Here is a 24,257-nt window from a genome sequence, read left to right as displayed (position 1 = left end):
TGGATTTGAGAGGGTAGTTTAGGTAATAAATTTGGGTTTAAAGAGAGATTAATTCTTTAATAAAAAATAATATGGGTGAAGAGAGTAAGTTGGGTGTAGAAAGAGGTCACATGAGTTCAAATAAAATTTCTCATAGTTTTATTCGGTGTTTAATACAGCATAACAAATGAGGCCTAAGTGATCACAAACGATAGTTAAATAAGTCTTGAGTTTGAATTGCCTTCCTCTCCTCAACTAAAAATAAAATAAAAATTGATACTTTGGATGCCTTAGTCGTCGTCCTATCAATTTGATTCAATTGAATGTCATTCAAATTAACCATGTCAATTGACTTGACATGAACTTAAAGATGTTTGAGTTTATCCTTGTATCATATAATGAAATTTTATGATGAAGAGGCAATATTTGTACAATTATTTTTTTTATCAATTTGATTCTGTCATTCAATTTAATCTTGTCAAATGATGTGACACTAACCTTAAATTTTTGAGTTTATCCTTGCATTTATAATTGGAAATTTATAATTAAAATTCAATACTTGTATATTCCTTATCAATTCAATTCCGTTGAATGTCATTCAAATTAATCGTGTCATTCAATATTTGTACATTCCTTATCAATTCGATTCAATTGAATGTCATTTAATTAACCGTGTCAATTGATTTGATTCTAACCTAAGACATTTGAGTTTATCCTTAATCTTATAATTGAAAATTTGTGGTTAAGATTTCATATTGTAATTCTTTACGAAATACATTTGAATGTTGGCAAAAACAAAAAAAGTTTCATAATTTTTTAAAATACTTTTACCTTGCGAAGAAATGAAGGATAAAAATTATGATGATGATGGTGATGATGATGATAAAAACAATTATGACATTCAGTTGTCCTCGTTGTTTCTGTGAACACGGAAAATTCCTGAAACGAAAGAGACAAGAACGAACGTGCACAAACAAATATTAGTATTTGATGATTTTGGGTTACAATCTCTCTCTATTTTGATCCTCTGATTCGATCTCCGTAAGGTGTTGATTTGTGGGATGTGCGATTGATCCAAGGGCCGTCGAGGCTTGATCTTGGATGAACGAGGATGAACGGATCTTCGAGGGCTTTTGAGCTTGATCTTGAAGAATGGTGATTGACGGATCTTCAAGGGCTTTTGGGCTTGATCTTGAAGAACAGTGATGAACGGATTTCCGAGGGCTTTTGGGCTTGAACTCGAAGAACAGTGACGAACGGATCTTCGAGAGCTTTTGGGCTTGAACGGATCTTCGAGGGCTTTTGGGCTTGATCTCGAAGAACAGTGATGAACGATGAACGCTTTCTTCAAGGGCCGTCGGGGCTTGGGCTTGATGAACAGCGAATGAGCGGATTTGTTGATGTTGTCGATCCAAAGGGGCCGTTGGGGCTTGATCCTTGAGGATGAACAGTTGATGAACGATGAACGCTTTCTTCAAGAGGCCGTTGAGGCTTGGGCTTGAAGGTGGATGATTGTTGATCCAAGGGCCGTCGGGCTTGATCTTGGAAGAACGATGAACGAAGAACGCTTTCTTGATTCTTCGGGAACCTGGATGCTTGAGAGCTTCGGAGTTTCAGAGCTTCAGAGCTTCAAGAGTTTTTGCCTAATGATTTTTTTGGTCTCTTAAATGAATGAAATGGGCTTGTATTTATAGAATTTTCCAATGCCTAATTTTGAATATAATATCCCAGATGAAATAAGTCGTTTCTGCCAGGTGTTGACACGTGTCCTATTTGATGACTTTTCCAACTCATTTCAATTTTCGTTGAGTCACACGCTACGTGTAAAATTTATGTAATACATGAGCGTTGACACTTTGATTTATCGGTCAACATTTATTTACGAAATTTCGATGTCTACAAATGCCCCCACTTCAAGGCACGTCGTATACATGTGCTTGTCACGTGTAGGAGATGCGTTTTGAAGTCCCTTACTGTAGATGTCGATCCAAGGGCCGTCGAGGCTTGATCTTGAATTGGGCTGGAGATTTCTTCAAGGGCCGTTGAGGCTTGATCTTGAATTGGGCTTGAGATTTCTTCAAGGGCCGTCGGGGCTTGATCTTGGATTGGTGTTTGAAATTTCTTCAAGGGCCGTCGAGGCTTGATCTTGAAGGTTGAAATTGGACCACAAGGAGCTTCATGTGGTAAATGATCTTTGGCTTTGGTAGTGGGTGAATCGACACGTATTTTGTTGCGCTTTGTTGACTTTCCACAGCTTTGATCTTGAACTGGGTTGAAGGATCTTCTGGATTCCTCCAATTGTTGATTTTCCACAGCTTATTCTTGAACTAGGTTTTGATTCAAGGGTGGTAGACACTTAATCTTGAATCGGACTTGTGATTTCCTCAAGGGCCGTCGAGGCTTGATCTTGAATTTGGTTGGAAACTTCTTCAAGGGCCGTTAGGGCTTGATCCTTGAAGGTTGACTTGAACACATGACAAGCAGGCACGAGGTGAAGGTGACGACTTGTTGCTCTGTTCAATCTTTCTAATTCACACCTGAGCAGTTTGGTCAACGGTATGATCTTCAAGATTGATGGGCTTTTCTTCCAGTTGGTGACTTGATCTTTAAGGATTTGATTCAAGGGTGGTGAATCGGCACGTGCAGCCTACAACGCCTAGTAAGTCGACCCAAGAATTTGAGGGTCAAAACGAATTCACCATCAGAGTGATTGCAACTTTGATGATATGAGATACTCTTGCTTTTGAAGAAGTAGCGGATGAATCGGCACGTGCTTGGTTGCACTTGTCTCCACATGCTTCAAGGTATCATCTTCATTTCCTTTATCTGTTCCTCAGGCAGATGTGGCATCTTCTCGAGTTCTTCATCTCAGACTCTTTCCGCCGAGTTGACTGAGCATGCTGCATTCTTCTCTGCTTGTTTCTTCAGGCAGATATGGCAGCTTCTCGAGTTCTTCAGCTCGGACTCCTTCTCCTGAGTTGACTGTGCAGACTGCATTCTTCTCTGCTTGTTCCTTCTGCACCTTGTCTCCACATGCTGCAAGGTATCATTTTCACTTGCCTTATCTGTTCTCCAGGCAGATGGGGCAACTTCTTTGGAAGTACAGCAGCAGTGGGAAATGAGTACTCGAGAGCAGTGCTAGGTAGGCAATCAGGGAAGGGTTCCAAGTAGTCGGTTCCTTACCCGAGTTTGAGTGGAAGTTCCGGCATATTGTTTTCTTTATCCTTGTCTTTGTAGGTAAGAACAAGGACAAAGGAAAGGATAGGGAGAACGCATGATATGAGATACTCTTGCTTTCTACCCTGGTGATATGAGATACTTTTGCTTTGGAGTCATTGGCTTGCAGAGGTACCCCAAGGAATAAGGAACACTGAATGACTCGAGAGGTTTCGTTGGGAAAGCATTTTTGGAGATGAAGAAAGGCTCTGTATGTCTGCCTTGCTATGGAAGGTGAAGGTGGACAGTTATAGGAGGTCCCTTAATACCTGTAGAGGTATTATTCTTTCACTCGTGTCGGCAACTAACGCGTGATTGAACAGTAAACTTCACGTGCTTTCTCCTTCACTGAAAATCTTTTGACAAATTGCCCGTGATTTGCGCAAAGTTGAGTGTGCATATGACAGGTGATGACGCGGCTGAAAAAGACTGGCGCCTCTTCGATATCTGGGATCGGCGCTTCGACAAATTACCCGTGATTTCCGCAAAGCTGAGTTTGTGCGTGACGGGTGCTGACGAGGCTGAAAAAGACTAGCGCCTCTTCGATATCTGGGATTGGCGCTTTAACAAATTGCCCGTGATTTCCGCAAAGCTGAGTTTGCATGTGACGGGTGCTAACGCGTCTGGAAAAGCAAGATGCTTCTCCGATTTCTAAGCTTGCCTCTTCGATTTTTGAATCGGCATTTTCGAACTCTGAGCTCACCTCTTCGATCTCTGAAATGCCGTCGAGTGTTGATTTTATAGAGGCACGCAGTTCGTTTCAAAGCACACTTCGCTTGTGAAAACTCCCCTCTTGTACTTCTAAGATCTTGATTTGTCCGATCTCTTCTTCCTTCAACACTTTGAAAATGTCTGGACCCTCCGACCGTCGTTTTGACTTGAATCTTGGTGAAGAGTCAGTCCCGCCTTCTCCAGACAACATATGGCGCCCATCCTTCATATCCCCTACTGGTCCTCTTACCGTTGGGGATTCGGTGATGAAAAATGATATGACCGCTGCGGTGGTGGCCTGGAACCTTGTCACTCCCAGAGATAACAGACTACTTTCCAGGCGGTCTGATGAGTTGGCTGTTAAGGAGTCTCTGGCCCTTAGTGTGCAGTGTACGGGTTCTGTGTCCAACATGGCCCAACGCCTATTTGCTCGAACCCGTCAAGTTGAATCGTTGGCGGCTGAAGTGATGAGTCTCAAACAGGAGATTAGGGGGCTCAAGCATGAGAATAAACAGCTGCACAAGCTTGCACACAACTATGCCACCAACATGAAAAGGAAAATTGACCAGATGCAGGAATCTGATGGTCAGATTTTACTTGATCATCGGAGGTTTGTGGGTTTGTTCCAGCAGCATTTACCTTCGTCTTCTGGGGCTGTACCGACTGCTGAGGCTTCAAACAGCCAACCTCCGACGCTTTCTCTTCCTGGAGCTCTGCCGAGTTGTGAGGCGCCACCTGATCGTCCTTGAATATCCCCTCTTGTAAATTTGATTTGATTTGATTTGATTTTTATTTTTTATTTTTTATTTTTTTTTATTTTTTATTTTTTAATTTATGTATAATGCAAATTTATGTAAAATTTTCAGAAAAAATAAATAAAATGGACCTTCTATTTCTCTCTATGCATTTGTTTATTTTTGTTTTTTTTTTCTTTTTCTTTTGGTGCTGGATGCACCAAGTTCCATCATTTTTTTTTATTATTATTTATTTATTTATTATTTATTTATTTATTTATTTTTTTATTTTTTTTCGCACATGGTGCCCATGCACCACCAGAAACTTTTGATCTGCCATGGGGCTGTACCCCATCTTTGATCCACCATTCCTCTTTTTTTCACGTGGTGCCAGATGCACCACTTTGCTTTGCTCCACCATCCTATTTTTTAATATATCTTTCTTGTATAAATGTTGATGATGGGTAGAGAAATTTGCAGGCAGCGGAGCAAGGAGGACGGAGAGTTAGAGTTTGAGGAAGCGCTTCTCGGCCGGCTAGTCGTTTGACAGCGGTCTTTGAAGTTGTTGGCAGCTGCAAGGCAAGAGACGGAGGAGAGGATGGGGAGTTGGAGAGGGTTTCGGGGCACCGGTGCTTCAGCCATGGAGGGCACGGGGTTGAGCTTGCTGCTGCGATCGGGGGAGGTGTTGACGGGGGATGTGCAGTTGCTGTAGCCAGTGGAAGGAGTCGATGCCGAGAGTGCAGCCCAACTTGCTCCGGGTGTGCCGGGTGTGCGCACCATGTGCAGCAGGTCGGGTTTGAGTGGAGTGAGGAGTAGGCAAAGACGGAACAAAAGGCTTACATCTAAAAGATCTACAATCAACAGGCTTCGACAAGAACGACTTACACTGCACTGTCGTTCGCTGCTCTGGCCTATTCGGTAAGCGCTTCCTCTTGTCGTCAAAGCCCGCCAGTCCCAGACACGCCGGCGGCTCACCCGTGAAGAATTTATACGAGTAAGTGAAGTTCTGCAGACTCGGCAGCGAACAAATACTCGCCGGAATCTTCCCCGACAGCAAGTTTGTGGGCCACATTGAGCTGCTCCAAGCTCACCATCCCTCCAATCGTCTCCGGTAGCGACCCCAGAAACTGGTTGAAGCTGACGTCAAACACCGTCAAGTTCTTCAGCACCCTTGTGGCAGCCAGATCTCTGACACCTCCTTTCTCTGCTGTGGGCTCCATCCGCGTTCTCATCCGACGGACAGTATTGCATCTTCCTCTGCGTCAGCAAGCAACACAGGAAACGCGAGCCGTCCATTGGACGAGCCTTCGACACCTGCCTTATTGTTCCCGCCAATTCGGTGATCGTGTTCACTTCCTTCAGAGGCGGTAATGGCGTCGCCGGAGATGATGCCGCCGACTCGCAGACGTCTGAGTTCTCCGCCGACTCAGTGAAAGAGTTTTCCTTTGAATTACCGGGGTAATCACTCGATTTGCTCTTCATGCTGTCGCGTCGCCGGCACCGGAATCTTTCTCCCTTTCCCATCAGGTCGCGGTACCCGACTGCAGACAACTCGCTCACCGCCGGAGCCAGGTACGAGCCGTCGATCACCATCGCGGCCACATTCAACACGCCTTGGAATCTTCCAGAAGGTCTCGCTGAAGCAGCCGACGGAACCTTGGACGCGACGTCGAGAAAGTTGTTGATCAGAAGTCGGACGGTGCCGACGAGGTGATCGCTGAAGCAGCCGACGGCGTAGATCTGGATGGAGACATGGGAGGTCTCTCTTGAGAGAAATGCGGACGGGACCTTGAAGAGGAACCGATCGTTCCACGTGGGGTTCTCGCCGCCGATCTTGTCGACCCGGGAGCGGATCTTGTGGGCGGAAAATCCAAGAGAGGTTCTGTTTTGTGTTCCTTTTCTTCTTTGACAGGTCGTTCTCTGATGGTGAAATCCGCATCACCGTTATAAAGGATGATTGTTGTTTCGTGCAGCCTTCCTGGTCAGCTGCTCCTTTGATGTGCTCTCGAAGATCTTGTCGGCATTTCCAACCTCAAATCTATCTCGCCTGTGATGCTCTTTAACCTCGTCAAGGGGCAGATTGCTGTATTGAGGCAGAAACAGGCGTTCAGCAAACTCGATGTAGGAGCAGGGGACTGATTTAGTTACACCATCCGCAATTTGGAAATGGATTGATGGTGCTACTGTTGAATGGTGGTGTGATGGAGAACTGGACCCGAGCTTGAAGTGGACCAGGAAGGCCTGGATTTGGGCTTCTTGCTAGGCTTGTAAGATGGAGAGCTTGGTCCAAGTGGATTTGTTTGGCAGAAAGTGGGCTTGGCCAAGTGAGGATGGGCTTCGAGACAATCATACATATATATATTATTTTTTTTTTTTTTGTAAATACATAAACATATGTATTCATCATTTTTTTTTAATAAAATTGACTTTCTTTAATAAAACATTTATTTATATTTTGATGTGACTGAACTCGAAATTTGAATATTCAAGCTGCCTACGTACCCCTCTAAAGAAGAGATCAAGTCGAAACGTAGTTCGAAAGACACTTTTTTTTTTTTTGGCATTTTTTTTTGTGCCGTTTGCAGTTTCAGCTCGTGCAGGCAAGGAGCGTTGGTGTTGCCTTTTATGCTCGTGCAGACTAGGAGCGTTGTGCCATGCAGTTTAGGCTCGTGCAGGCGAAGAGTGTTGTGTCTTGCAGTTTAGGCTCTTGCAGACAAAGAGCTTTGGTTCGTGCAGTTTTAGGCTCGTGCGAACAAGGAGCATGGTGAATTTGTCAAGTAATTTTGGAGAGGCGTTCCTCACAATCTTCATAGCAAGGGGCCTTGACCGAGTGATTGAAGAAGTCTTCAGGAAAGAAATCACGCATCGTGATGGGGATGGACGATCTATGTGTCGAAATTTCATCATCTTCAACACGTTCATGTTGCTTTGAAGGTTGACAAGAGCTGCTTTGCCCCCTTTCCGATTGGCGGACATGTGGAGGAAACGTATGCTTCTTGTGCAATTTCTTAGGAGTGACTTGAGTCCATCCTTCAACTTTGCTTGTCTTGGACGATGCCCCCAGCGGTTGAGGTGAAAACTTTGAGTCGGAAGAGCCAGAAGTGAAGGTGGTATAGTTTGACTTCGCCACTTCGTCAAGATCTAGCTCGATGATTCCTTTCTGAGCCAGTTTCATGATGAGATCTTTCAGCACGAAACATTTTTCTGTCGGATGACTGATGAAGCGGTGGAATTTACAGTATCTTGGACTGTCAGTACGATTCATCTCTTCTGGCCGTCTGCACTCAGGCAAGCCGATCACCTTCTTTTCCAGCAAGTCTTCTAACATGGCAACCACATCAGAGTCGGGGAATGGATAAGTTTTCTCCTCGAGCTCCTTCAAAGTGCGTCTACGCATCTCTTGATCACGAAAGCCTTCGGCTTGAATCGCCTTGCCTCGTGTGGAGATTTTGACAGGAGATGTGTTGACCGTCATCGCTTCCTTGGTGGGTTTCCATGCAGCCTTTTCCACCTTTGTCTCAAGAACTTTGTCATTCTTGTAGTTGGCGATTGGTTCCTTCTTCCCATGATGGGCGATGCTCAACTCCATGTCATGGGCGCGAGTGGCTAATTCCTCGAAGGTCCGTGGTTTAATGCCTTGAAGGATGTATTGCAAACCCCATTGCATGCCTTGGATGCACATCTCGATTGAAGAGGTTTCCGAGAGCCTGTCTTTACAGTCGAGGCTTAGAGTGCGCCATCTGTTGATGTAGTCAATGACTGGCTCGTCCTTCCACTGCTTTGTGCTCGTTAGCTCTAGCATGCTCACAGTGCGGCGGGTGCTATAGAAGCGGTTGAGGAATTCCCGCTCTAATTGTTCCCAGCTGTTGATGGACTCAGGCTCTAGGTCTGTGTACCACTCAAAGGCGTTTCCTTTCAGCGAGCGCACAAACTGCTTGGCGAGGTAATCCCCTTCGGTTCCTGCGTTGTTGCAAGTTTCAACGAAGTGGGCAACGTGCTGTTTCGGGTTTCCCTTTCCATCAAATTGCATGAACTTTGGTGGTTGATAACCCCTCGGCATCCTTAAGGCGTCGATCTTCTTTGAATACGGCTTTGAGTACAACCCGGAGGTATTTGAGCTCCCTTCGTACTGTGCCTTGATGGTGTTGGTGATCATCTCTTGCAGCTGCTGGATAGAAAGAGATCCCATGAGTGCCGCTGCTTGGTCTGGCTCCGGCTTCGCATCGTTTTTCTCCACCTGAGGCTCTTCGTCTCCGCCAGCTCCTCCTTTTAGTGGATCATCCTCTGGGTCGGGTTTATCGCCGTCCTGCGCCTCCAGTCGGTTGACTAGTGCTGCAATTTGCAAGTCTTTTTCTTCCACAGTTTGGGTTAGCCTTGCGATTGCTTCATTCATTTGAGCCAGCTGCTCATCGATTGAAGTTGCTCCAATGGTCATGACTTGCATGGCTGAACTGTCGCTTGAATCGGCATCAGAGAGCATGGATTCGGAGTATTTCCTTGGGCTTTCCCCCCTTGGTGCCCTTAGTGAGGCTAAGGTGATCAAAGGCTCGTGCCTTGGGTGCTTTTGTTCCTTTGGCAGAGTTGATGCAGAGGTGAAAGAGGCGGCAAAAGTAGCTCTTGCCATGCTTCGAGTCGTGATGCCCAAAGTGACACCAGTTGCGACGAGGACGCTTTTGTTCTTTGCGCCGGTTACGGGAACAGTTTGAGCCTTCCTTGATGCCATTAATTTTGGAAGTGCGCTTGAATTTCTTGAACGGAGAAAGAGATGAGAGGCAGAGATTGTCCCACCGAGCGTGCCAATTTGTGAACACGGAAAATTCCTGAAACGAAAGAGACAAGAACGAACGTGCACAAACAAATATTAGTATTTGATGATTTTGGGTTACAATCTCTCTCTATTTTGATCATCTGATTCGATCTTCGTAAGGTGTTGATTTGTGGGATGTGCAATTGATCCAAGGGCCGTCGAGGCTTGATCTTGGATGAACGAGGATGAACGGATCTTCGAGGGCTTTTGAGCTTGATCTTGAAGAATGGTGATTGACGGATCTTCAAGGGCTTTTGGGCTTGATCTTGAAGAACAGTGATGAACGGATTTCCGAGGGCTTTTGGGCTTGAACTCGAAGAACAGTGACGAACGGATCTTCGAGAGCTTTTGGGCTTGAACGGATCTTCGAGGGCTTTTGGGCTTGATCTCGAAGAACAGTGATGAACGATGAACGCTTTCTTCAAGGGCCGTCGGGGCTTGGGCTTGATGAACAGCGAATGAGCGGATTTGTTGATGTTGTCGATCCAAAGGGGCCGTTGGGGCTTGATCCTTGAGGATGAACAGTTGATGAACGATGAACGCTTTCTTCAAGAGGCCGTTGAGGCTTGGGCTTGAAGGTGGATGATTGTTGATCCAAGGGCCGTCGGGCTTGATCTTGGAAGAACGATGAACGAAGAACGCTTTCTTGATTCTTCGGGAACCTGGATGCTTGAGAGCTTCGGAGTTTCAGAGCTTCAGAGCTTCAAGAGTTTTTGCCTAATGATTTTTTTGGTCTCTTAAATGAATGAAATGGGCTTGTATTTATAGAATTTTCCAATGCCTAATTTTGAATATAATATCCCAGATGAAATAAGTCGTTTCTGCCAGGTGTTGACACGTGTCCTATTTGATGACTTTTCCAACTCATTTCAATTTTCGTTGAGTCACACGCTACGTGTAAAATTTATGTAATACATGAGCGTTGACACTTTGATTTATCGGTCAACATTTATTTACGAAATTTCGATGTCTACAGTTTCGTTTTATAATTAATTTTGTTTTCAGCATATAAAGGTGATAATATTGAACCGCCAAAATTGTGGTTCGCGCCTTCCACCCGCTACCCCCACTTGCGCTGTTTTTTTCTTTGTTGTTGGTACAACGGTAATTCAAAGTTAACTGAATTCATAAAATTTCAAAATAATAATTTGACGATTTATATAAATTATAAGGCATCACATCTGTACTTTAAACTCGCATAATGGACAATAATATAGATATCAGAATTGGAGCGTATCTCTGACTAGTTCAATTTTGTAGTAATATTTCAACATATTTAAATTTGAATCACCCTTCTCCACTCAAAAAAAAAAAAAAAAAACACAACTTGAAAAATAAATAGCTCCGGAGCCCCATATGCGTGCCCTTTGTATACGTCACTACTACCATATCGGAGCACAACCGAAATTGCATGTCACTCTTTGGCCAGCAGGGCCTGAAACTGATTTTTCGTGTCGATCCGCAAAAATCCCAGGTGGACGCGAGAGAGCAGCGACCAACGCCTTCACCTTCCCCCGGACCCTCTGAACCGAATTCAAATCAAATCTCAGAGCCCTGAACACCGAATTGAATTTAAACTTGGCAATCGAATTCATATTAAAATTCGATGAATCAGACGCCGATTTCTGGTAATTTTCCCTATCCCTTCATGTAATTTCGATTCTTATTGTCTGGATTCGTGGATTTTCGAGGTGATTTGAACAAATTCGTGACATTTGATTGGGAAATTGATTTGTATTGGGTTTCCTTTTGAATAAATGCTGGGAATTTAGATTTTGTTGTGTTTGTGTGGTATGGAAATTTCACGTTCGGCTGTTGAAATTTGCTATGGATGCTTTTAGCCTTTTAGGGTTTGAATAATAATAATAATAATTACTGGTGTTCGTTTACTCTGCTTTTCACCAAGGCTTTGCAGATTGATTCTGTGGCGGAGTTTGTCTGTGTTACCCCCTATGGGTGCTCCTAAGCAGAAATGGACGGCAGAAGAAGAATCAGCCCTTAAAGCTGGAGTTATTAAACATGGCGCAGGAAAATGGCGGACCATACTTAAAGATCCAGAATTTAGTGGCGTTCTGTATACTCGCTCAAATGTAGATCTTAAGGTAGGGTTCTTTTAACACTATATACTTGTTGTACTACTCATTTTGTTGGACATGAAGTGTACCGATGCTTTTATCAATTCTTCAATAGATTTTTGAAACTATTTGCTGGTCTGTGTTCGTATGGAGTATTTTATTTTATTTTGTATCGTCATGGGTAGGATAAGTGGAGAAATATGAGTGTCATGGCAAATGGATGGGGCTCTCGAGAGAAAGCCAAGACAGCACTTAGAAGAAAGCATCTGATTTCTAAACATGATGAAAACTCTATTCCTCTCAGTACTACTGTTCAAAGTGATGATGAAATGATGGATGCTAAGCCTATTTCAGTTTCTAGTGAGACCCAGCAGATTTCTGGTCCAAGAAAATCTATTGTGAGGTTAGACAGATTTCTTGGCTTTTTCGAATTCTTGTTTTTTAAAAGTCATTGCCAAATCTCGTATTTAAATACTGCCCATCTGATATATTCTATTCAGTTTTTGAGGACCAATAACTCTTGTGCAATTCAGCAGGTTGATTTGTTTGTTAATGTTATTCACGACATCTCGAAGGGTTCAGATTGGTTAGTTGTGCAATATTAGTGTCTTCATTTTGTGTGTGACACTTATTAAGATTCAGAAGTTCACTAGTTGAGTTCTCTGTCTAAATTTTTCATAATTTGACATGCTAAATGTTGGGGACCAGTAATCTTTGTTGCATGGCTTATTTGTTTATTTGTAGTTTACAGTGGATTGTGATAGGCTGAAGGCAGGTTGGATCAATCAATCGTCCAATTAGGTACTTCATTTTTAAAGGTGTTAGGGTTCAGATTAAATTGAGAAGATATACAAAATCAAATGGGGTGTCTAAAATCTTCCATAGAGTTAAATCACTGTCATTTACACATACATGAGCATTTTGTGTGTTGAAGTAGGTATATTATGGCCTCCTGTTTAGCAGTCCGATTTCACTAGATAGATACTTGCTCTTATTCCATAATTTGTAGACACTTACCTGGTTTTTCTCTTTCCTTGTGAACTGGACTGATCTTTACAGTTGCAAGTACATGGTGACCCCTTAACTTGGGCAAACAATTACATATTATAAAACAATAGAGAACTGGTTGTTTGAACAATAGTAATGGACATATATAATTTGTTAGGGGCACAAAAGCAAAGGGACACCGGTCATCTATTTGAATTCATATCTTCTTTTCCCAAGTTGATTAGATAATCTCTATAGTTAAGCAATAACATTAGATTGGGGCATACTGACAAATGTTTCATTCCTTTTGTCCAGCACTGAAATAATCATGATGTTAAAGAGAATTTTTTTTGGTGTCTTTGTTATTTGCAATTATCGTAGGTGTTGCTGCTATTTTATCATTTACAATTATTGACTATAAGTTAGTTATTATTTGTTTTAAATCAGGCTACCAGCTATTATTCAGTTTTTTTTTCTTGTCATACTTCAAAATTTTAAACTCTGCTGTAACTTCGATACTTTGTTGTTGTTAATGCTTGTAGGCTGGACAATCTTATCATGGAAGCTATAACAAGGTTGAAGGAGCCTGGTGGATCTAATAAAACGACTATTGCTGCATATATAGAGGTAGCCTCTATGTTTGACAAAAATTATGTGTTATTTGCAATTTTCTATGGCACATCCCACTTCATGAGTATCTGGTCATAAATTGGTTGATTATATCAAACTGTTTCCTACATGTTTTATGAAGTTGACAAATATCACAAGCTAGTGATGTAGTTAAGTGTGCTCACTCAGCTGATATTTTCATAGCGAATATTTTAAAGGAGTTTATTGCATTTCGGTTATATGGGCCTTCTCACTGCTGTTCTAGAAAGCATCAGGGTTGGGAATAAAGAACAATTGCTAGCCACAAAAAAAAAAGGAATATATATTAAGCTGATCCCCACTTAGTGGGAAAAGGCTTTGTTGTTGTTGTTGTATATATTTAGCTGATGGTGCACGTTGAACCCTCACATCATTGTCCCTTGCAGGGAGGCTCTGTGTAATATACAGACATCCTTGATTGCACACATCAGTTTTATGGTTGCGGATATTTAGCTTTAAATTTTATATTACTCTTTGCTTTCTCTATTACTCTTTGTTTGGATTCCTTGAGGATATTTTGTCTCTTTTTTTCCTTTCAAGATTTCACGCACAAGGTAGTGAAGTGTGAATGTAATTTAATCCAAAGATCCACTGATTAATAGGCTTGGAGATTGACAATATTTGGTAATAAAATAGCCTTCAGTATATGGTTCAAGACAAGTGGACATTGATATTCACTGATAGGCCTCTACAACATTGTTAATGACATTGTCATGAATTGCTTTCTTGGGTTTCAAATTCATTAAACTTTAAGAAATTAAAAAGGAAAAAAAGTTTAAAGAGTGGTTGGACCAGTGTTTAGTCCATACACTTTTCCAAGAGAAATGAGCACTTGTGCAAGTCTCGTTAACTTTGAATGTCCAGTTTCATCTCCTAGCCTAACATAATTTGTAAAGTAAACCCCACGTATGATAGCCTAGCCTTGTCAAGAAGAGTGGTTATGATATCTACTCTGGGTTCACTGATACACACTTGTATATCCTCCCAAGGTTACGCCGATTATATGGTACATGAAATCTGATACTTTAGATAGGTTATAGTTCAATTTTTTCATACTGCTGAATAAGATCTACAATAATTTAACAATAATTATGCTATGTAATTACTGTCAGTACATAGGTTGCATCTATTTGTCTTTTTATGCTGTTGAGTTATGTTATACACTAGCATTATTTCTTGCTATTATTTTGTGTAACGAGCTCACCTTAAGATATTTTATTTTGTAGGACGAATATTGGCCTCCTCAAGATTTCAAGAGGCTATTATCTGAGAAACTAAAATTCTTGACAGCAAGCCGTAAACTGATTAAGGTAAATATATCGTGGTCTAATAATCTCCAAATGTTGTCCTATATGTATAGCTTTTATGGTTTTGTTTTTTATTGGTGTTAGATTATGTGGTTTTTGTGGAACAAACAATTAATGACTACTTAATGTGCGTGGAGTTGTCATTTTTATACACTTACAAGTAAGTTGGACTTAAACGGTCAGAATTGTTGCATGCAATGTGGTTTTTGATTGTTGTACAGCAAGTAATCAAACGTTGTACACATGTATAAAAAGGTTAGGTTTTCCGAGATTTGTCATCATATTGGAATGTGTACTCCAAAAAAAAGGGATCATTTGGGCATATGCCGCATACTAGAAAGTTCTGGTTGATAAGAATGGGGCCAAAAAGGGGTAGGGAGATCAAACTGTCGATTTGGGTGTGGGAGCATATGTTAATTACAACTGGAGCTACATGTGCCACATGACAATAATAATTTCAATAACTATGTCAATTTACTCTATACATGAAAGGAACAAATTTTCATAGGCGATTGGCAACTTCATGCTTGTTCTGTTTGAAATTCCCTTACATGGTAATTTCCGGAATTAATTAATGAGGTTTAGAAGATCAACTATTTAAACAGTGTTACAGGTTTTTTCATCCTAGATTTTCTCTATTTTTAATCATTCGAGATCTGATTGATTACACGATAAATTGCACTTTTCTATGGCCCATGTAGTGCCTTTTCCCTTGGTTCTGCCAATCTGGTCAGACTGCTAAACACTCCATTTGTACGAGTGTAGGTCTATGCTTCTTGTATGCTCTCTAAATTAAAAAAAAATTGGTATTACATGTTGTATTTTCCATAAATCTCCCGAACTTCTTCTTTATTTGAATAAATCAGTATCTGGACATCTTGAATTGAAAAGAACTTACTCCGATTTTCCCCCTTTATTTTAGTGTTTAGGGCTTCAAGATAAGCATTTCGGTCCGATCTTAGTGTTTCTGTAGTTGTCCCATGATATAAGTTTAGCGGGGCTTAATATGTCGGGTTCTGATATGAACAGTTTATTTTTATGTTTATTACTTGTTTCTTTCGTGGTCCATGTTTGCATGTTAACAACTCAGAGTTGGGTTTTGATTTTTCCATGGTAGTACAATGATTGACTGAGAAGTTTACCTTAGTTTTTCTTAGATTTGGTAGATAAACAAACAAAGCCACTTTCTTTTGACAGCTTATTGTTCCCCAAACTTTGAATGCAGTGAAGATATGGGTGATTGAATTGTTGTAAATTCTAATTTACTCACATATTAAAAGTTTATTGAAATCATCGTATGTGTGCCGCCTATGTCTTATTTGATACCATACTATACTAAACCAACTTTTACATGAGTAAATGGAAGTGTTGAGACATTATTTATGAATCACAGCTTTAAGAGAGTTTGGCTTGGCTTGAGAATCTTTAATCACATTGGTTTTTTTATCATTGGACAAAAAATGGAAATGTCATGCCATATGTAAAAGTATGGAAATGTTGATGAAATCAAGAAAATATTGATACCGGTGTAAGTTGGATGGAAATTTTGAATGGAGTGTTAAAAAAATGTCATTGTATCTAATATTGATTCTTGCTAGATGGATAAATATTGAGGATATTATGATATTAATGCTTGCTGGTACTTGGATATATAATTTACTTGGTCTACAGTTCCGACTTGTTCATGTGCTTCGATTGGGATTTTCTTTTTAAAAAAAAGAAAGGACATTAGTTTATGCTATGATATTCCTCAAGGGTTGTTAACCCTGGAATTGAATATGGTTAGAGTTGATTAGAGTTTGATCTTACTAGTTTGTGTTTTTATTTTGACAGGTAAAACGCAGATACAGGATTGCACCTACCCCAGCGTTATCTGAAAAAAGAAGAAATACCTCGACGTATCCTTTTGAGGGAAGACAGGTTGCCTCTGCTTTTGAGGGAAGACGTATGGCATCTCCTTTTGAGGGAAGACGTATGGCATCTCCTTTTGAGGGAAGACCGATGGTGTCTCCTTTTGAGGGAAGATATATGGTGTCTCCAAAATTTGGCAATGATGAGGCTACCATCATGATGAAAGCCCAAATTGATTGGGAGCTTGCGAAGATGAGGACTATGACCCCCAGGGAAGCTACTTTAGCTGCTGCTCAAGCAGTGAAAGAGGCGGAAGCTGCCATTGCTGAAGCTGAAGATGCAGCTAGGGAAGCTGAGGCTGCTGAAGCTGATGCAGAAGCAGCACAAGCTTTTGCAGAAGCAGCAATGAAGACACTAAAAGGAAGAAATGCTGCGAAGACGGTAAAGTTCACATAGCATATTTTCTTTTATACAGTGAATTCATTGTCTTGGCGTGATTTGAAATGCTAAAGTAGTGAGTTTATAATCTTGGCTTGAGTTTATGCTTGCTTTTAGCAAAAGGACAGTAATTATTCTGACAATTGAAAATTCGCATGTGCAATGGGCTGAATGCTTGTTGAGTTTGTTTACTATCATTAGAGAAATCCCCTTTGTTGTTAAACACAAGTTATGTTCATCCCCACCCAAAACCTCTCTTTGCAACTGCACTCCAACGAACACACGTATTCTGTATTTGTAGATCCTTCTAATATATATTTAACTGTCATTGTAGTAGTTGTGGATATATCTGGTGTTCAGTCTAGTTCTGCATTTATTTTTTCGTTTAATGATTATGATGAGGTCATACATGCCTACTCTCTCACTCTCTCTCTCTCTCTGTTCTAATTTTGATTATTGTAGATAGGGTTTAGGGTAATTGGATTGTAACTTTGTCTGATTCTCTTTACCAAGCTTTTGAATTAAATTTCATTTTACTGTCAATATATGCAGATGAATCGTCCCTGAATGAAGTTTGAAACATGCAAGAACAATGAACGAGAAGTTTCTTGAGACCGGACACATGTTTTATTGCAATTAAACTATGTTACCAAATTCACCTACACAGAGACAGGTGATTTGTATTTTGATTAGTTTCATTGTAGGAAAGTCTGGTTCATGGCAGTTTTCATTTCCTTTTGCAAACCATAAATCTGCGTCGAAATGCAGAAAATTAGGACTCACAGTGGGATAGAAAAGTTATTTTAACAGTATCTCTTTTGTTGTTGTAATTGTCTTGTTATTTTTTCTTTTCCTTCTTTTTCTTGATCTTCAAGATAGAAGCGGAGGCGGCGGTCATCTTCGTCTTTGAAGGTGATTTTTGCTATCCACCACGCTCCGCCCTGCCCTGCGCGTTTAGAGTGGGGTCTTTCCTACTAACCAGAGGGCTGAGGGCATATGCTGTCATAGGTAGAGTTAGTTCATTCATCAGCAACAATATTTATATGCTTTGGATCGTACTGATTAGTTTGATTCAATGATAAGGTTTTGTCCTCTTTGTTTTGAGCGTATATTTATGTTATCAGGATGATTGGAATAATATAGATCATTTCCTTAATCTTAAGACTAAAGTAGGATTTTTGAGATATGCAGACTATGCACATAGATTTTTCTAAAACTTGATATGATAGAAATGGGCCATTTCCTCAATGATTGTTGTTTTTATTTCCTTTTGTGGGAACATGAAATCATTGGAGAGCTTGAAAAAACAATTGACATTGAAAATTTAAGTGGTATGCAATGCCTTTAAAATAAGCTACTTAGTACTGCAGTTTAGTGATATTCATCTTCATTTGTAAGTGAGAGGTCTTAGGTTTGATTTTCGCAAAAAGTGAATTTAAACCACATTATTGTTAGCTCATTGTGAAGCTTAGCTCATTCTCTCACCCCATAATATCGTTTGTTAAAAACAGTTTGTTAAAAACAAATGCCTTTAAATAGACTATAATGCCAGCCACGGGCCAAATGATTGTGTCTAAAGCAACTCTACCCCAAGAAAATAGCTTGGGCTATTAGAGCATATCCACCAGAGTCCCTAAATAGAATCCTTACCACCCTTTACCACCGTATGTCTTTAAATTTAGGGACTTTGTGGCTTCCAGTGGGGCGGAGCTCTAGTCCCTATAGTATAGGAAATGGCCAGAGTACTAAAAAAATTAGGAAAACTAATGAAAATGGTTTGAAAACTTTGAGTTTTAATGATAAGGACAAAATAAAGGGTAAAGTGAATAGTACCAGGATTGACTTTTTAGTGTAAAAATGTGATTTTTTGTTAAAGTGAACAGTACCGGGTGCTTTTCGTTAAAGTTCCCATAAAAAATTTCCTCACATTTGAGGACTATACATAGGGATAACTTTGATGGCATGTTTACGTAAGGGTAATCGGAATAAAGAAAGGGAATTGAATTCCGATTACGGAGTATTCCAGTGTTTACTAAATATTAAGGAATCAAAAAAGTGGTGGAGCCCACACGAAACAAGGAATCCAATTTCTGAAATTGGAGGAACCGTATTCCCTAGTTTTGTGAGGTATTTGAATTCCCTAAGGGCAAGGGAATCAGGAATGCATATTTTATTCTAATTATGCCCTCACTTGTTTCTTATTATCCCAACATTGCCCTTCATTTGACACTCATTATGTCATTTTTAATAAATAAATAAAACCTATTTATATTTTTTATATAGATAATTTTATTATATAAATTTAATTAAGAATTTAATTTAATTAATTAGTATGAAAATAATTTATTTATGTAAGGGCAATTTAGTCATCAACTTAGTTTTCATTCCGATTGAAGTGAATTAGTAAACAACTTATATAAACTCAATATCATTTTTGCCATCTTTTAATAAATAAATAAAACCTATTTATACATGCTTATATAGATGAATTTTATTATATAAATTTAATTAAGAATTTAATTAAATTATTAGTATGAAAATAATTTATTTATGTAAGGGCAATATAGTAATCAACCTAGTTTTCATTCCGATTGAAATGAATTAGTAAACAACTTATATGGACTCAACATCATTCCTACTCCGATTCCTGACAGTTTTAGTAAACAACTTCAACAGGAATCTAATTCTGATTCCACCTCATTTCAATTCCTCCTCAATCCAATTCCCCCTCAATCCAATTCCTCTCAATTTGATTACGGATTAGTAAACGCGCTGAGTGGGGATGGAGGCCCACCCACGTGAAAGGTTGCATGCTTCTTCCAAATATTGGGTTTGAGTGATGTTGCAGCTCATCCACTTGCTTCAGCAGCGTAGGTGGATGCTAGTCGCCAGACAGTTGCAGGTTGGGTCCCATATTTTTTTTTTGTATAAATAAACGGTCCAGATTTAACTTAAAAGTTTTTTATTTTATAGTCCTTAAATTTAAGGTTTATACTATAGGACTTTTTCATTGGAGATGATATTCTTTTATCTAAGTAAGTCTTCAAAGGTGATGGTGAGAGTCCCAAAGGTGATGGTGAGAGTCCCTAAATTAGAGATTCTCTTAGGCAGCCCAATCCCCCAACCTTCTCAAAATCACTCCATCAATTAGGCTTTAGGGGAGCCCAACAGACCACAAGGGCTAGAATTGTCCAACCCACTGACTGAGTTGATCTGACGTTAGCCACGATTTTTTTTTTGTCAGGCGTGTGACTTTCACGTGTGGAAGAAGGAGAGTGAGCTGACCAAAAATAGGCGCCCACTTGCAGGCGCACTCAAATCCATCCTAACGACTATGACACGTGTCCAAACTTGGGTCATTAGATTTACGGTAAATTACACTTTCATACCTCAGGTTTGAGGTATATTTCAATTATTTATAACATCTTAAAAACATTTCACTTTCATACCTCAGGTTTGGGGTCTATTTCAATTCTTTACAACATCTTCAAAACATTTCACTTTCATACCTTAAGTACTGTTTTATTTCAAAATAATACCTCTGTTACATTTTCCATCCATTGATCCGTTAAGTGCTGACGTGGCTGCCACATATATGCCAAATGTCTGCCACGTGGCAAAAATAATAATTTTTTAATTTCTTTTAAAAAAACCTGAATTTTCAAAAAAAAAATTCAACAAGCACTTGCAAGTAAAAAGCAAAGCTTCGCCGTACAATATCATCAAATCATCACTTGCAAGTAAAAAGCTAAGTGTCACCCTGTTCAAGAGGAAAGCTGTGGAAAGTCAACAAGCACGACCAATGATCACTTATTAGTTCTATTCATTGTCTTTTATCGTGATTTTCAATTTTTCGTTTGCAATTTTTTTTTACATTTTCTTGCGTTACTTAATTGAATTATTTATTTTCTTTGCAGGAATTTTTGGTTATTTCCACTCTTGAAGTTGATTGCAGAATTTTAGCTTGGGGGGGGGGTCATCGCTTGGTTTTACTGCAAACTAGGGAAGTTTTCAGTCCAATTGCTTTATTTTGTTTCTTATTATTTATTTATTTTATTTTTATTTGCATTATAGTGTTTTCTGACATTGGGGACAATGTCCAGTTTAAGTTTGGGGGTAAAGAGTATAAAAAATGACCAAATTGAAATTTTTTGTACCTTCAACTACGAACGAGTTTCATTTGTTTCCATGTTGTTGCTTTTTGTTTTCTTAATTAGTTTTGTTTTCTTTAAAAAAAAAAAAAATTTAAAAAAAAAAATCAGAAAATTTAAAAATCCAAAAATATTGTCTTGTTTCCCTTATGGTTTTGAATTGTATTTTTTTTTAGTTTCCCGACCCAATGATATAATTGGATCAAATTTGAACCATGATCATCAAGAACTTAGTTAACATGTGTTTTGTGAATTCCTAATTCTCTTGTTAGTTTTGTACATGTTTGACCATCTTTGAAAAACCAAATGCACATAGCCTTGTTGATGTGAAACTAAAGCATGACTTAAAGCTTCATATGTGAATTTAGTGACCATATACATCCTATGTGAGTTTTTGAGCCTATTGAAAGTGTGTGCATTTTTCATACACTCCTATTCTTTCATGTGTGATGAACTTATGTGAGATACATCTCTAGAACTTGCGTAACGATCTTTCGAAATGTTTGTCATTGATTGCATGAACTTGGAAATGATAGAGGCATTAGGTTTACCACTATGGCCCAAATAACCATGTTTTCCAAATAAAAATGATATCATTAGATTGCCAATTTGAGCCGTGTATGTTGAGCCTTTTATTTCTTATCACCAGATATGTCTACCCTTATACCTGAAACATTTTTCCTTACCCTTTCCAAGCAAGCTAGTGAGCAATGTGAGATTATCTTATGAGAATTGTTTGTGAAGTACTTTGAAGGTGTTTGGCAAAAGAATAAGTGTGGGGGTATTTCATGTTTGTATTTAAAAAGAAAAAAAAAAAAAAAAAAAAAGAAAAGAAAAAGAAAGATTGTATACAAAGAAAATAAAAAGTTTTTCAAGTTTCAGTTAAGGGTGTGGTTGGAGGTGCTAGAAGAATTGCTGGAGAGCTTGAGTTCTTATAAATCTAAACAAAAGAATTGCTTGCAATGTAGCTTGGAACTTGTGTTTACCTATTCTTTCATTTCAATAACCCTCTCCCTAAACCTCATTACATCCAATAAAAGTCCTCTTGATTTAAGTTTTGCAATTATGATTGTGGAGATGAGATCTCTATGCAAGCTTATGGTAGAAATTTCACATTTGATTCTTTGAGCGAAACACATTAAAACTAAACACATGTGTGATTGAGTGCATATCCCGTGAGAAGGTCGCTAGTTTGCATATGATGATTTTAAAAATAAAAACTTGAAATTACATTAGCATGGCTATCTCACACACTACACTTCAAGGATGATTTAAAGATCACTGCTAATATTTGAATAAGGAAGATGAACTTGGATTAGTTCCTTGATGCTAGCTATGGTTCTTGATGATTTGTTTTCTTGAATGAAATTCTATGAGGGTCACATAGGGGGAAACTAATGTTTTTCGTGTTAGTACTTTTTCATGTTTTCTTTGTTTTGCTCAGGGACTAGCAAAATGTAAGTTTGGGGGTATTTAATGAGTGCATATTTTCATATATATTTTATCCCGAAAGTTACATTTTCTTGTTAAATTTTGGATTTAAATGAAAGGAATTACATGGCTTTGTGTTTATGTAATTAAATTAATAAGTTGGAGAAAATTCATGTTATAATTCCCTGGTTTTAATTTAATCAGATGATTTTTTCTAATTTAAATCTTTATTCCTATAGCCTTTGGTTAAAGTATAGACTATTTGATTGTAGAGGTTACATGTTGCTTATATCATTTTCATTTAACTTGCCTGCAGGTAACCTATTGGAGTTACTTGGCAAAGTCACCGGCACTTGATAATTTGTAGATTCAACAAGCTTATGTGATTGAACCGACAAGGAAGAAAAAGCTATACATAATTCTCTCCCATTTTTCCTGGTCAGTCGGTCGTACAAATCAAGAGAAAGAGAAGTTTTAGAGAGTTAAATTCGAAATAAAGGAGAGAAATGTGGAGGAATAAACAAGGAGATTGGCAGACAAAGAAAAAGAGGAAAGGAATAAAAAATAGATGAAAGAAGAATGAGAGGTGGAAACAGACGGGCAGAAGACTAGGAGAAACGAAAAAGAATAAAAAAAAATATAAAGAGAAAGCAGTGGAGGCACACTGACGGATTAAAAGAAGAAAAGAAGAGGAGGATAGAAAAAGGCGCAGAGAGAAGCAGCTTAGCTGCCCTTGCAGCTTTGAAAAAAGGGAAAGCAGAAACGAAAGAAGAAGGAAAGAGGACAGACGGGGGAGGACAGGAGCAGAAAACAGGAAAATAATAAGAGAGAGAGAGAGAGAGAGACTGACGGGGGATACAAGCTGCCTTTGGCAGCGCACAGAAAACTGGGCGGGAAACAGAAGGCATGACACGGGGGGAGAGAGAGTACTGGAAGCAAAAAGCTGCCTAGCAGCGTGAGCAAGGCAGAGGCGCAAAATAGGGGGAGAGGGCAGAAACAGAACGGGAGAGAGGGCGAGACTGTGCGGGAAAAATAAAAAGAAAAGAGCACAGAAGCAGCTGAGAAGCAGAGAGACTGACACGGCAGAGAAGCAGAAAGACTGACGACAGAGGGCAGGCACGGAGCAGGAGGGCAGATCTTCTTTTCTTGGTTTTATCTTCTCAAACCCATGTTTTACTTTTGGTTTATTTCTGTTTTAATAATGTGTAACTAAATTTATTTTGGCTAGAGGTTAATTCAAAGCCATGAATATATTTGTAATATGAATTGATTACCTTCAGTTGTGATTTCTGAGTTGTGATTTAATTTGCTTAACTGCTTGATTGATAACTTATTTTTGTATGTTGATTAAGAATGCATACTTAATTTACATGCATGAATTTGATGCTAGAATATAAGTGAATTTCACCTAATCGTTATGAACTTATATTCACAAGTAGTGAAGGTTGTTATCCACAATCGTGTTAAGTGAATTCTAGGCTGGATTAACATGCGTATTCCATAGTTATGAATGTCTAGTCAATGTTATGATTTCCGTTGAACTTAATGATCTTTGTTGAATGTCTCTATCATGCGTATTCCATAGTTAGGGACTTTGATGAGGAATAATTTGGTTGTAATGCGTATTCCATTCAATCCAATGAATCTAGGGAAATCTAAGAGTTAATTTAAGCGGACCTAATTAACTTGGAACATTGTCATTCACAATTTATTGAAAGAACAACTGAAAAATCAATTTAGGTTGCATATGTATCATGTGTGGAGAAGAACCCTCTAGCTAGTCTGTCACCTATCCTTTCACCTTAATTTCATGCTTTTGTCAATTCTGTAATTTATTTAAGTTTAATTTACTTCTCGTCAAAACCAAACCCCCCCATTATTAAATTATATTATTTAGTTAGTTTTCATTGTTGTTAGTCTTT

General features: G+C 39.3%; 1 protein-coding gene and 1 pseudogene across 2 annotated transcripts; one reads left to right on the top strand and one right to left on the bottom strand.

Moving 5' to 3' along the window:
* Positions 1-5,783: 5,783 nt before the first annotated feature.
* Positions 5,784-6,579, bottom strand: LOC126584300 (uncharacterized; annotated as a pseudogene).
* A 4,201-nt stretch (positions 6,580-10,780) lies between these two features.
* On the top strand, positions 10,781-17,862 carry LOC126587345 (telomere repeat-binding factor 1-like). 2 transcript variants are annotated; one of them, XM_050252380.1, is made up of 7 exons: positions 10,781-11,075; positions 11,363-11,549; positions 11,708-11,925; positions 13,052-13,136; positions 14,384-14,467; positions 16,298-16,756; positions 17,306-17,862. In XM_050252380.1, exons 2-7 carry the CDS (start codon positions 11,400-11,402, stop codon positions 17,318-17,320), a joined length of 1,011 nt encoding a protein of 336 aa, XP_050108337.1. In that variant the 5' UTR covers positions 10,781-11,075; positions 11,363-11,399; the 3' UTR covers positions 17,321-17,862. The 2 variants fall into 2 exon arrangements, with proteins under 2 accessions (XP_050108337.1, XP_050108336.1); XM_050252379.1 differs by having other exon boundaries at positions 11,354-11,549.
* Positions 17,863-24,257: the final 6,395 nt, after the last annotated feature.

Source organism: Malus sylvestris, chromosome 10 (genome assembly GCF_916048215.2).
Source record: "Malus sylvestris chromosome 10, drMalSylv7.2, whole genome shotgun sequence".
In the NCBI taxonomy this organism is placed as follows: Eukaryota; Viridiplantae; Streptophyta; class Magnoliopsida; order Rosales; family Rosaceae; genus Malus; species Malus sylvestris.
This window is presented reverse-complemented; position numbering and strand designations above follow the sequence as displayed.

Coding starts and splice junctions, on each gene's coding strand:
- LOC126587345 (XM_050252380.1), top strand. CDS start 11,400: ATGGGTGCTCCTAAGCAGAAATGGACGGCAGAAGAAGAATCAGCCCTT. Junction 13,137..14,383: donor CTATTGCTGCATATATAGAG/GTAGCCTCTATG, acceptor TTTATTTTGTAG/GACGAATATTGGCCTCCTCA. Junction 14,468..16,297: donor CAAGCCGTAAACTGATTAAG/GTAAATATATCG, acceptor TTATTTTGACAG/GTAAAACGCAGATACAGGAT.